At 42.7% G+C, this 15,000-nt stretch overlaps 1 protein-coding gene across 2 annotated transcripts in view; it reads right to left on the bottom strand.

Annotated features, from left to right (window-relative positions):
• The window catches only part of LOC128693502 (uncharacterized), a 138,148-nt gene that overhangs the window by 78,417 nt on the left and 44,731 nt on the right, over positions 1 to 15,000 (bottom strand). The window contains exon 3 of one of the 2 annotated variants that reach the window (XM_053783210.2): positions 8,949 to 8,990. The exons of the other annotated variant lie outside the window; for it this stretch is intronic. Coding sequence (XP_053639185.1) covers positions 8,949 to 8,990 — 42 coding nt within the window. The remainder of the gene's footprint in view (positions 1 to 8,948; positions 8,991 to 15,000) is intronic. 2 annotated transcript variants of the gene reach the window in all.

Consider the following 15,000-nt stretch of genomic DNA (forward strand, 5'->3'; position numbering starts at 1 on the left):
TGCTGCACCAGCGGCTCTCTTCTGTCACATGTGCTCTACTAAGAGTCCAGCTCTTGGACTACCGCGATTACGCCTTGTTTAGATAATTTTTTTATTTTAATAAAAATGTTAAAGTAATAATAATTAATAATAATAATAATAATAAACTGAGTGTAATAAAGCGTAAAGTTTATTAAAATGTACAATTCCAAGCATTTTCCAAATTTCCTAAAGGGCTTAAAAAATAGAAAATAATATTTCACTGAGAAAATTCACTTCCCTGACCCACTCTTAAAACACCAGTGGCTTGTCCAGCCACTCCAAACAAACGTAACATATTGCATATTTAGGGATTGAGAAATGTACTGTTTGTATGTAGCCAGTATTATTGTTATAGCAATATACTCTGTGTTTACCCTTCTCACGTGTGTTTGTACTCACCTATTTGTGGTTGCAGGGGCCGAGTCATAGATCCTGGCCCCGCCTCTTCATGTATGGTTCCCGCCTCCACTACGTCACTTTCTAGGCTCTTCCACTGCCTGACAACTCTGACTGAAGAAATACTTCCTAACATCCCTTTGATTCATCTGAGTCTTCAACTTCCACTTGTGACCTCTTGTTTCTGTGTCCGTTCTCTGGAACATCCTGTCTTTGTCCACCTTGTCTATTCCGCGCAGTATTTTATATGTCATAAGAACATAAGAACATAAGAACGAAGGAACACTGCAGAAGGCCTACTGGCCCATGCGAGGCAGGTCCAAGTCCCTACCGGCTTAAGCCAATGCACCCAACCTAGTCAGGTCAGGTCACATTGACTTAAGGGAGGAACACGGCAACCGACCTGTTAGCACAAGCTATCAGGTCCAACTCACACCCACCCACATCTACTCATGTATTTATCCAACCTATTTTTAAAGCTACACAACGTTCTGGCCTCTATAACGGTACTTGGGAGTTTGTTCCACTCATCCACAACTCTATTACCAAACCAGTACTTTCCTATATCCCTCCTGAATCTGAATTTTTCCAACTTAAAACCATTGCTGCGAGTCCTGTCTAGGCTAGATATTTTCAGCACACTATTTACATCCCCTTTATTTATTCCTGTCTTCCACTTATAAACCTCAATCATATCCCCCCTAATTCTACGTCTTTCTAGAGAGTGCAGTTTCAGGGCCCTTAGTCTATCCTCATAGGGAAGGTTTCTGATACATGGGATCATCTTTGTCATCCTCCTTTGTACATTTTCCAGAGAATTTATATCCATTCTGTAATACGGTGACCAAAACTGTGCAGCATAATCTAAATGAGGCCTAACCAAGGATGTATAGAGTTGAAGAACAACCTGAGGACTCCTATTATTTATGCTTCTTGATATGAAGCCAAGGATTCTATTAGCTTTATTGCGAACACTTATGCACTGTTGTCTTGGTTTCAGATTACTGCTAACCAGAACTCCTAAATCTTTTTCGCAATCCGTAATATTAAGATCTACATTATTTAGTTTATATGTGGCATGGTTATTGTCCTGTCCAACATTTAGAACTTTGCATTTGTCTATATTAAACTGCATCTGCCACTTCTCCGACCACTGCATCAGTCTATTCAAATCTTCCTGGAGTGCTCGAATGTCCTCGTCAGAATGAATTCGACGGCCTATTTTGGTGTCATCGGCAAACTTGCCGATGTCGCTCTTTATGCCCTCATCTATGTCGTTTATGTAGATTGTGAACAGCAGGGGGCCCAACACTGACCCCTGTGGAACACCGCTCGTGACGCTTCCCCACTCTGATTTCTCCCCATTTATGCAAACTCTCTGCTGCCTATTTGTCAACCATGCCTCTATCCAGGAAAAAATTTCTCCTCCTATTCCATGTGCCTTAATTTTCCTCAATAGTCTCTGATGTGGGACCCTGTCAAAAGCCTTACTGAAGTCCATATACACAATATCATATTCATTACCATGATCTACCTCCTCAAATACCTTAGTGAAAAAAGTTAATAAATTCGTAAGGCAGGAACGCCCCTTTGTAAAACCATGCTGAGATTCGTTGATTAATTTATGCTTTTCAAGGTGGCTACGAACTGCCTCGGCAATTATTGATTCCATAAATTTTCCCACTATGGAGGTTAGGCTTATTGGTCTATAGTTCGAAGCTAAGGACCTGTCACCTGTTTTGAAAATAGGTATCACATTTGCCATTTTCCACTTATCTGGCACCATGCCAGTTTGTAGTGATATGTTGAAAAGATTAGCCAAAGGTGTGCTAAGCTCCTCTTTACATTCCTTTAGAACCCTTGCATACAGTTCATCAGGGCCTGGGGATTTGTTAGGTTTTAATTTATCTATTTGCCTAAGGACCATGTCACTTGTGACCCTAATAGTGCACAGTTTATTATCGTCCTGTTCTACATAATTTATCATTACTGGAATATCGCTGGTATCCTCCTGTGTAAAAACTGAGAGGAAGTATGTGTTAAAAATTCTACACATTTCCTTATCACTGTCAGTGAGCTGACCCGAGGAACTTTTGAGTGGGCCTATCTTGTCCCTGATCTTACTTCTGTATACCTGAAAGAATCCTTTTGGGTTAGTCTTCGATTCTCTTGCAACTTTAACCTCATAATCTCTATTTGCTTTTCTAATTCCCTTTTTTATTTCACTCTTTAACTGAATATATCGATTTCTTAATTGCCCCTCTCCTCTTTTGATTTGCCTATATATGCCTCTCTTTTGACCAATCAGATATTTTAATCTATTGTTCATCCATTTAGGATCATTTTTGTTTGATCTGATTTCCCTATTTGGAACATAATTTGACTGAGCAGCTAGAACTATGCCCTGGAAAGCATCATATCGGCAACCATCACCACCTACCTGACCCCTAGTCAGGTCATTCCAGTTCAGCCCACCTAAGTAATTTTTCAGTCCTATGAAATCAGCCAAGCGAAAGTCAGGGACGGAGACTTGATTGCCATTATTAGGGGAATTCCATGATATGTTAAAACTGAGTGATTTGTGATCACTCTCCCCAAGCTCATCATTAACCTCAAGATTATTAATTAGTGTTTCCCTACTGGCAAGAACCAAGTCAAGGAGGTTATTTCCCCTAGTTGGCTCTGTCACAAACTGTTTTAAAAAACAATCCTGGATCGTATCAAGAAAGTCACCCGACTCTAAATTTCCTGTCAAATTGCTCCAGTCAATCTGTCTATAGTTGAAATCTCCCATTAGCACAACATTTTCGTATGTAGATGCCTTACGAATTTCGTCCCATAGAAGTTTACTGCACTCCCTATCAAGATTTGGGGCCCTGTAAATCACACCCAAAATTAGTTTTTCTCGGCCCTCGAGAAGCTGTAACCAAACAGATTCAGTGGCTGACGCTTCTAATTTAATATCTTGTCTAACACAACAATTTAAATTGTCTCTGACATACATCGCTACTCCACCACCTTTCCTGTTGACCCTGTCAGTGTGGAATAATTTATAGCCTTGTATGTGACATTCAGAGGGCATCTCTCTATCTTTCAGATTGAGCCAGGTCTCTGTTATAGCAATAATATCTATGTTTCCTGCACTTGCAATTAATCTTAGCTCATCTATCTTATTTCTAACACTCCTGCTATTAGTATAGTAAACCTTAAGGGAGCTAGTCCCTTGCTGCCCTCTGCTGTCCCCCTTTGTTTGCTGACCTGTTCTATTGTCTTTATTTATAACTTCATGCTGAATGCCTTTTGTACATTTACTGTTTCCAACCCTAGTGTTGCAACCTGCTTGTTTCCCACACACACCCATACCTCTATCTTCCATCAGTTTAAAATCATAGGCATTTCACCAATGGCCTTCTCAATCGAGTCTGCAAGTGCTACCACCCCTGCCCCAGAGAGATGAACCCCATCCCTTGCATACATATCATGTTTGCCATAAAAGTTGTTCCAGTTGTCAATGAATGGGATTGCAAGTTCCTTGCAGTATCTGTCTAGCCAGCAATTTACACCAATTGCCCTAGACAACCATTCATTTCCTACTCCCCTTCTAGGCAAGATGCTACATATGATTGGGATCCCTCCCTTAGACTTAATGAAATCTATAGCTGACCTGTACTTATCTAGCAGCTCTTCTCTCCTACCCTTCCCAATATCATTTCCACCAGCACTGAGACAGATAATGGGCTTGTTCCCATTACCTGACATGATATTATCCAGTCTGTTGACAATGTCCCCAACACCAGCTCCAGGGAAGCACACTCTATCTCTCATCTTCTTATTCCTATTACAAAAAGCACGATCAACATATCTTACCTGAGAGTCACCAACCACAAGAATGCGCTTACCTTCATTAGCAGGGGCAGTAGTACCCTTACCTTCACTGGCCACTGAAGTACATTCATCCTGGAGAACAGAGAAGCGATTTCCTACCTTCAGATCTGCACTCTTAACTTTCCTTACTCTGATGCGCCTCCCTTTACTGTGAACAACTCGCCACTTGTAGCAGGTGCTGGGCTGCACCTCACTGCTGGTAGCCGTTGCTACCACCCCACCTACAGCCTCCTCACAGTGAGAGACAGACTGCACCTCACTGCTAGAAGCCTCATTCCCCACATCTCCAACCACCTCACACTCTCTCCCAGGCCCATTGAGGTGGACCTTCAGCCTCCTAATCTCCTCCTGGAGAAGCAAGACCTCCTCCTTCAACTCTCCAACCTCAGCTTTTAAAACACTGTAGAAGCAAGCCATGCTTTGTAACCGTCCACGCTAATCCCCAAGCAGCTCAGGGTCTGTGACCTCACGTGACGACTGACCACTGAACACTGTCGTTATCATGTCTCCCCTAACCCGTCTGTCCTCCAGTGTCGTCAGGCCGATTTTCCTCAACCTTTCTTCGTAGGACAATCCCCTTAGCTCTGGGACTAGTCTTGTTGAAAACCTTTGTACTTTCTCTAATTTCTTGACGTGCTTGACCAGGTGTGGATTCCAAACTGGTGCTGCATACTCCAGCATGGACCTGACGTAAATGGTGTACAGAGTCTTGAACGATTCCTTAATGAGGTATCGGAACGCTATCCTTAGGTTTACCAGACGCCCATATGCTGCAGCAGTTATCTGATTGATGTGCGTCTCAAGAGATGTGCTCGGTGTTATACTCACCCCAAGATCTTTTTCTTTGAGTGAGGTTTGCAGTCTTTGGCCACCTAGACTATACTGTGTCTGCGGTCTTCTTTGCCCTTCCCCAATCTTCATGACTTTGCATTTAGAAGGATTAAATTCAAGGAGCCAGTTGCTGGACCAGGCTTGTAGCCTGTCCAGGTCTCTTTGTAGTCCTGCCTGATCCTCGACCGATTTGAGTCTCTTCATTAACTTCACATCATCTGCAATCAAGGACACTTCTGAGTCTATCCCTTCCGTTATGTCATTCATATATACCAAAAACAGCACAGGTCCTAGGACTGACCCCTTGTGGAACCCCGCTTGTCACAGGCGCCCACTGACACCTCGTCACGTACCATGATTCGTTGTTGCCTCCCTGTCAGGTATTCTATGATCCATTGCAGTGCCTTTCCTATTATGTGTGCCTGATCCTCTAGCTTTTGCGGTAACCTCTTGTGAGGAACTGTGTCGAAGGCCTTCTTTCAGTCCAAGAAAATGCAGTCTATCCACCCCTCTCTCTCTCTTGTCTTACTTTTGTCACCTTCTCATAAAACTCCAGTAGGTTTGTGACACAGGATTTTCCTTCCCTGAAAGCGTGCTGGTTGTCGATTATACATTTAGTTTCTTTCCAGGTGCTCCACCACTCTCCTCCTGATAATCTTCTCCATGACTTTGTATACTATACACGTTAGTGACACAGGTCTGTAGTTTAATGCCTCATGTCTGTCTCCTTTTTTAAAAATTGAGACTACATTTGCTATCTTCCAAACCTCAGGGAGTTGCCCAGTTTCAGTGGATGTGCTGAAGACCTTTGTTAGTGGCACACACAGCATGTGTACTCACCTAGTTGAGGTTGCGGGGGTCGAGTCCGAGCTCCTGGCCCCGCCTCTTCACTGATCGCTACTAGGTCACTCTCTCTGAACCGTGAGCTTTATCATACCTCTGCTTAAAGCTATGTATGGATCCTGCCTCCACTACATCGCTTCCCAAACTATTCCACTTACTGACTACTCTGTGGCTGAAGAAATACTTCCTAACATCCCTGTGATTCATCTGTGTCTTCAACTTCCAACTGTGTCCCTTTGTTACTGTGTCCAATCTCTGGAACATCCTGTCTTTGTCCACCTTGTCAATTCCTCTCAGTATTTTGTATGTCGTTATCATGTCCCCCCTATCTCTCCTGTCCTCCAGTGTCGTCAGCCTATTCTCTGTCTGCTGTCTTCTTTGCCCTTCCCCGATCTTCGTGACTTTGCATTTGGCGGGGTTAAATTCGAGGAGCCAGTTGCTGGACCACGTGTCCAGCCTGTCCAGGTCTCTTTGTAGTCCTGCCTGATCCTCAACTGATTTAATTCTCCTCATTAACTTCACATTATCTGCGAACAGGGACACTTCTGTGTCTATCCCTTCCATCATGTCATTCACACATTCCAAAAATAGTACTGGTCCTAGGACTGACCCCTGTGGGATCCCGCTCGTCACAGGCGCTCATTGTGATACCTCATCACATACCATGACTCGTTGTTGCCTCCCTGTCAGGTATTCACTGATCCATTGCAGTGTACTTCCAGTTATACGTGCCTGATCCTCTAGCTTCTGCACTAATCTCTTGTGAGGAACTGTGTCAAAGGCCTTCTTGCAGTCCAAGAAAATGTAGTCAACCCACCCCTCTCTGTATCTTATTTCTGTTACTTTGTCCTAAAACTCCAGAAGGTTTGTGACACAGGATTTGCCTTCCATGAATGTGTGCTGGTTGTCGTTTACAGTCTTGTTCCATTCCAGGTGCTCCACCACTCTCCTCCTGATAATCTTCTCCATGACTTCCCATACTATACACGTCAGTGACACTGGCCTATAGTTTAGTGCCTCGTTTCTGTCTCCTTTCTTAAAAAAGGGGACTACATTTGCCGTCTTCTATGCCTCAGGTAGTTGCCCAGTTTCAAGGGATGTGTTGAAAATTGTGGTTAGTGGCACACACAGCGTCTCTGCTCCCTCTCTAAGGACCCACGGAGAGATGTCCGATCCCACCGCCTTTGAGTTATCAAATCTACTTAAGAACATAAGAAAGAAGGAACACTGCAACAGGCCTACTGACCCATGCGAAGCAGGTCCGTGCCACCCTCCCGGCCCCCAGCTTCTCCACCTCCTCCTCAGTTGTGTGCATTTCATCCAACACTTGTTGGTATAACCCTTGTTAGTGTCCCCCTCTGTTCTGTCTTCCCAGAGTCCTCCCAGTCTCTACTGTAAACACTTCCTTAAATCTCGTGTTGAGCTCCTCACATACCATGTGTGTGTGTGTGTGTGTGTGTGTGTGTGTGTGTGTGTGTGTGTGCGCGCGCGCGTGTTTTCACATGCTACCACTCCCTCCACTTGCTACTGCTTGCTCCTGGCGATGCTGTTACTTGCTTCTTCTGCTACCGATTACCCTGTATTCTACTGCTTGTCCCATATGCTACTGCTTGTCCCATGTTTTACTGCTTGTTCCATGCGTTACTGCTTGTTCCGTGTGTTACTGCTTGTTACATGTGTTACTGCTTGTTCCGTGGGCTACTGCTTGCTGTGTGTGCTACTGCTTGTTCTGTGGGCTACTATTTGTGCCGTGGGCTACTTGTTCCGTGGGCTACTGCTTGCCTATTTAGAACAGTCGACTACAAAATAGCAACTGCGCCAAACATTACAAACAATTCAGTCAAAGGAACGTGGATGGTCATCCTTTTCTGTCCTTGTATTGATAAAGCAACTAGTTGGCGAAACGTCTGCAGGTAGAGATACCCAGATGTTACACATGTGTCTAATTCGTCATGGTCATCCCAGCTAAGAACTTTAAATCGTATCAAATCTGCTAAAGCTTGTTTAACGTTTTATCAGCTTAGTTACCTCATCAAGCTGGATCATCAGTGCTCATTCTCAGTTTGAGTTTAAGGCCTTATATTTTTCTCCCATTGTTTATTTCAAAAATTCCGAAATAGGGTACATTAATCGTACTGGTAAAAATACCATGTAATACCGACAGGTTGATTGAAAAAGGCACAAAATACCAACATGGACATTTTTAATCGAAACGTTTCGGTACTCGACCTTGGTCACTTCCCCCGAAAAAAAATATTATGTACTGCCTTGAGAAAATTTAAAAACAGAATGACATTTAATACATAAAAAATTGCTAATTACTCCAAAACGAAATTAAAGCGAACGTCACTCAAAGAAATTGTATATATAAGCGATTTTCCTCTCTACGAAGCGACAGAAATTTAACACAGAATCTGTGGATAAAAGACAGTGATTTGGAGAAGCCAATTACACAGTCCAATGTCATAAAATTATGGAGGGATAAAACGTTGGAGGATGGAGGAGGGAAAAAGGTCAGTGGTTGAGTGGTTGATTTATGGAGGGAAGCATTGCAATGAGAGGTTAGTGTGAAGGGTGATTGAACAGCAGGAGACTGGTGGGGGTGGGGAGTTAATGGGAGGGTGGATATGACGGAGGAGGGGGTGAGGTAGGAGGAAGGTGGATGTGAGAAGGGGAGAGGTAGTGAGAGGGTAATGAAGTAGGGGGAGGTAGTGAGAGGGTAATGAAGGAGGGGGAGGTAGGAGGGAGAGAGGTAGTGAGAGGGTAATGAAGGAAGGGGAGGTAATGAAGGAGGGGTAATGAGAGGGTAATGAAGGAGGGGTAATGAGAGGGTAATGAAGGAGGGGTAATGAGAGGGTAATGAAGGAGGGGAAGAGGTAGTGAGAGCATAAAGAAGGAGGGGGAGGTAGTGAGAGGGTAATGAAGGAGGGGTTAGAGGTTGTGAGAGGTGTGGCAGCGTAGTGACCACTAACCTTCCACATAGTAGCCTCACAGATCACTGCTCTCAGACATAACTATAAAGAGACAAATAATTACAGATGAAACACACATAATCACAGACGAGACAGACATAACTACAGCCAGTGTCAGTCACACTGACAGTACACTTACAATCTGAAACACTACTATATATACCCCGAGTCAGTGTCTCTAGGCTTGAGTATAACGAGCTGTGTTGATGGTGTAGTAGCAGCAGGGACGGATCTACTATGAAACTAGTGAAGCTTAAGCTCCAGGGCCCCCTAATCCCGGAGGGGCCCCAGAAGCAACTTTAGTCCGCATTGCTTTAAAAATTTTGGGTCAACTGTACGAGAAAGTTTTTTTTTTAAATAATAATATTAATAATATATTGTAATTCAATACAAAATAATAGTTAAAATTAAAATTAAAAGTTTGGCAACCAACTAGCTTGGTTGCCAAGGTGACCCCATAATAGTTCAAGCGTCTGGTCCCCAAAAATGTAGGTCCGCCACTGAGTAGAAGCGCTAACCAGAGGAACAGAACACACGTGTATGTAGTAGCCGATGGCATTCTGAAAGGTCAGAGCAGAAGTGACCACTGACCTACCTGTGCTGGACTCAGTGGTTTGAGAGCCAAACTGATGAGTGCCTCGGCTGGATGTCATCGTTAGCTTATTCATCAGGAGAAAGATATTGTAACACGGGTCTGTCTTAAGAGAAACATAAACAATCTTAAGAGAAACAGCTTTTGTTTCTTCAGCAAAACTGAATACATGATAAGTGCGCTGCTACCCTATTCTATACCATGGTTACACATAAGGAACTAGAGCTATGTTTCTGTGTAATTTCCCATCACACTATGTGATTTCACACATAGTGTTGAAATCTGTCAGCCAGAGCAGGGAGACTTCAGTAAGATAACGAGAATACCGTCAAGTATTCCATTAAAGGTTCGTCAGCTATGGCAGCATCAACAGTTAACATCTTTCACGACGGTCTATTCCATACACAGGAGAAATATGTTGTTTATGACGCTCTGGTGGGGAAAAGGGAACTGACAAGCCTGTCTAGGAGTTCTCAGATTATTCTTCAACTCTATATATTGTTGCTTAGGCCTCATTTACATTATACTGTACATTTCTAGTCGCCGAATTACATAAAGGACATAAATGCGCTGGAAAACGTATAGAGAAGGATGACATAGTTGATCTTTCTATATATTAGGAAAGGTGGATGCAGCCAATGGCTTTATTGAAGGTCATACGACCCGCAGCCGCTGGCCTACCCGTGCAGGACACAGTTGCTTGAGTATATGTGGAGGGGTGGGATGGTAACAGAGAGGTAACTGGAGAGAATATATACGAAATTGAGGTCAGGTCACATGACCTGACTCCCGAGTTATGTCAGCCTACCTAAGAGCTGCGTCACCGCCAACCATGTCAAGAGGTCACATCTCCACTGACCCTCTGGTGTGTCAAAATTAAGAATGGCTTTTATGCCATCAAACTCTAATATGTTTTCTTGTGTAGCTGTAATTTGTATAATGGATTATCTCTGTTTCGATCAGTAATGTAATTTTGCCAAATTACAAACTTATCAAGGTAATTTAAAGGCTTCTATATTATAGTTATTTTCCTCTTGCTGAGTAACATAAATAACCTAATTGCCTAATTTATTTAAGTAATCAAATACCATGTTTTGTAAAGAAAAGCCACACCGAGCGAAACATAGTCGCAATAAGTGTTTGGTCATCAGTCTGTGAAACCAAAGGTTAAATCTTAAGAGTTAAATTCTCCCTTAAGATGAGGCAACCAAAGGCTGTGAAGTTGACATCTACAGAGCCTAGAAGTGCATTAAAAGGTCATTTCTGAGGTCAAAGGTTACAACTTTAAGAGAGAGAGTCCACCCCTGAGGACTGGACGCTCCTCCTTTATAGAAAGTTGGTCTAGTGAAGGTTGTCAGTCAATGTAGCTGATTTGCATATGAAATTTGTGTTATTTTTTCACATATTTGCCAGCCAATTCAGAATAATCGTCTCTCCTCCTTCAATGCAATCAAGATAATCGTATGCAACGTAAAGTAATCAAGATAATCATATGCAAGGTATCATTTTCTGGGAGAAAGCTATTAATCATCACACGGGAAACTGGTTGGCAGGTCTGGCACTTTGACCAATAAAGAACCTTGCATATTTAATTAGGAATCGTAAGGGAAAAATCCAATATCAGGGGGATGGTAGTTTGTGCCCCTCCCCCCACACTACCCTCCTGTCTACTTGACCCCCCTTTCCCTCTCCCTCTCTCTCTCTCTCTCTCTCTCTCTCTCTTTCACTCTTCCACTATTTTATTGACACTGGCTATCTCTCACTCGATCACACATTCGCTTGTTACTTCACTTCTGGACTTACTCGCCGACTCATCCTTTAGCTAACTTACCTAATCACTCACCCTCTCACTAACTAAAACTCCCATAAACAATCCCACATTAAATCACTAGCATACCTATTCACCTCAACGCTCGCTTACTCACCCTATTTCCCGGTCACTCACCCATTTTATCGCACACGGAATTAGTCACTGATTCAATGTCTCGCTTAAACACCCATACTCGTTCTATCACCCCCCATCTCCTAATGTATGACCTGTTTTCAGTGTCCAATACTTCTTCGGTATGAAAGGGAGCCTTGGGTTATGTGTGCACTCACGACACATGAGCTCGACACATCAGAGGCATCAGTAGTAGATGGAATATCACCATCAGTGTTATGAGGAGCCGAAGTCCTGTGCAAGTCACTCGTATCTATATCTTTGAATAATTCTTACCGATGGTAAAGTCCAGGACGATTGGAAGGCAACAAATATCATGCCAATATTCAATAAGCATAGAGAACAAAAGTACCGTGGCTGGATCTATTCACTGAAATCCCATACTTAGGAGAGAAACCTTGTGACAACGTTTCGATCCGTTCTGAACCACTGTCAAATCGCAGTAGTGATTTGATAATGTCCAAGACTAACCAGCCTAAGCTAGTCAGGTTCAAGTCACATCCATTTAACAAGGAAGATACAGATATACATAGAATTTCAAAAGCAGATAAAGATAAAAAAAAGAAGGGTCACAAAGGATAGAGAAGAACAAGGAGTCACTATAAAGGATGAAGCATCGGTGTAGCTGTATATAATTACTGGAGTTCCACCAGAATCACTGCTGGGACCCATACTTTTCAACGGGTTTATATTCATTTTCTGATTGGAAAACTTAGCTTCTCGATGATGATAGACTGCTTCAAGAACTAATTATTAGACACATGTGCAACTTCTGGGAATTTTATTTGTAGATATTTCGCCATCTAGTGGCTTTATCAATACAAATTCGAGGACATAATAGAAAGACTATATCACTGTATACAAAAGACGAGGAATTCAATCCCTCAGCCTTGGAGCTAATGAGAACTACCGTGCTCGTTATTATTATTATTATTATTATTATTATTATTATTATTATTATGAAAATGTTTAAAATATGTATTAAACCTCTATGGGTTATAGAGTATTGCAGTTAAAAAGATTTCCCTGCTTTTTTATTTTTAAATATTTTTAATTTAAGAAAAAAATGCATGTGTAGCGCAATAAGCTCGACCCATTGAACTCTTGCACTCTAGCGGTGAATGTATAGGCCCAGCTAGGCCTGTGAGAACTAGGCCTTTTGTCACTAGGGGTAGGTAAAACACTGAGTAACACTATTCTCACGCCCATAATGCATCTACATTACAAAGGCAAGGAGACAACTACAGGAAGGCAACTACAACCAGGTTAGTATATGTAAGATTCGTCAGGAAACAGGACGTGTTTAAAAAACTCACTTGCCGTGGGTTCAATCCCTGCCCGTTCCTTGGTTTCTTTGCAATTGTGTTATCACGATTCCGTGACTCAGAACAAGAGTCTTTTGACGCGGGTCTTAGTCATATGATGACCCGCATCTGGAGCTTTTGATCATCTGCCCAAGGCCTTCCACTGGCTTACCGGTCCATCCTTCTAAAAATTAAAATGTGTTATTTTCTTGTGATGGGAAAATCCATGGACCATATTTGGAAACTGCACTTCCAGTTAAGATGCTGTATAGGAATATAAAAAAATGTCTAAGAATTGATAAATAAGTGGAGCGAGCAGACTGGAAACTAACTCTTCATTCTACAAGGGTTGACTAATATTTATGAGAGTGGTCGAGTATGTCAGTCAGAAGTTTAAAGACGAGACAGGAACTGTAGCTCACCACACACACACACACACACACACACACACACACACACACACACACACACACACACACACAGTGTGTGTGTGGAGCACCTGTAACGGAGCAAGATTATAAACGATAACCAGCACGGATTCATGGAAGGCAAATCCTGTGTCACAAACCTTCTGGAATCTTATGATAAAGTGACAGAAGTAAGACACGAGAGAGAGGGGTGGGTTGATTGCATCTTCTTGGAATGTAAGAAGGCCTTCGACACAGTTCCTCACAAGAGATTAGTGCAGAAGCTAGAGGATCAGGCACGTATAACAGGAAGGACACTGCAATGGATCAGAAAATACCTGACAGGGAGGCAACAACGAGTCATGGTACGTGAGGAGGTATCACAATGGACGCCTGTGACGAGCGGGGTCCCACAGGGATCAGTCCTAGGACCAGTGCTATATTTGGTATATGTGAATGACATGATGGAAGGGATAGACTCAAAAGTGTCCCTGTTTGCAGATAAGTTAATGAGAAGATTTAAATCAGATGCGGATCCAACAGGACTATAAAGAGGCCTGGACAGACTGGACACGTGGTCCAGCAACTGGCTCCGAATTTAACCCCGCCGAATGCAAAGTCATGAAGATCGGGGAAAGGCAAAGAAGACCGCAGACAGAGTATAGTCTAGGTGGCCAAATACTGCAAACCTCACCCAAGGAGAAAGATCTAGGGGTGAGTATAATACCAAGCACGTCTCCGGAGGCACACATCAACCAGATAACTGCTGCAGCATATGGACGCCTGGCAAACCTGAGAATAGCATTCCGATACCTCAGTAAGGAATCGTTCAAGACACTGTACACCGTGTACGTCAGGCCCATCATACCGGTGTACGCAGCACCAGTTTGGAACCCACACCTGGTCAAGCACGTCAAGAAATTAGAGAAAGTGCAAAGGTTTGCAATAAGGATAGTTCCAGAGCTAAGGGTAATGTCCTATGAAGAAAGGTTAAGGGAAATCGATCTGAAGACACTAGAGAACAGGAGGGTTAGGGGAGACATGATAACGATATACAAAATACTGGGTGATGTTATGAAGTATTTCTTCAGTCATAGAGTAATCAGGAAGTGGAACAGTCTAGCAAGTGATGTAGTGGAGGCAGGAACCATACATAGCTATAAAACGAGCTCATGGAGCAGAGAGAGGACCTAGTAGCGATCAGTGAAGAGGCGGGTCCAGGAGCTGAGTCTCGATCTCTGCAACCACAAGTAGGTGGAGTACATACACACACACACACATGTATATATATATATATATATATATATATATATATATATATATATATATATATATATATATATATATAATGTGTGTGTGTAAGAATGGTATATAATACCGATAAGATGAAATTAAGACACATGTGCAACCTCTGGGTATCTTTATTGTAGACGTTTCGCCATCCAGTGGCTTTATCAATACAAATTCTAGGACATAACTTGAAGACAGTAGAACTATGTACAGAAGATGAGGTAATCAGTCCCTCAACCTAGGAGTAGGTGCGAAGAGCACCATAGTCGTGGAGATTCTGAAGCAGAAGAAAGGAGCATGGCGCTTATATAGTAACGTCATGTGTAGCAGACGAGGGCAGATGTTGCACATGTGTCTTAATTTCATCTTGTCGGTATTATATACCATTCTTACACAACTTGTCGGACACTGCAACATCATGTAATCTTGATTCTGAGGACATGTACATAACCTTCACGACTACGACAACAACTACTACAACTAACCCATCTCTTTGGGAAGGACCTACTTCCACTGG

The sequence above is a fragment of the Cherax quadricarinatus genome, chromosome 57 (assembly GCF_038502225.1).
Source record: "Cherax quadricarinatus isolate ZL_2023a chromosome 57, ASM3850222v1, whole genome shotgun sequence".
NCBI classification, from domain to species: domain Eukaryota; kingdom Metazoa; phylum Arthropoda; class Malacostraca; order Decapoda; family Parastacidae; genus Cherax; species Cherax quadricarinatus.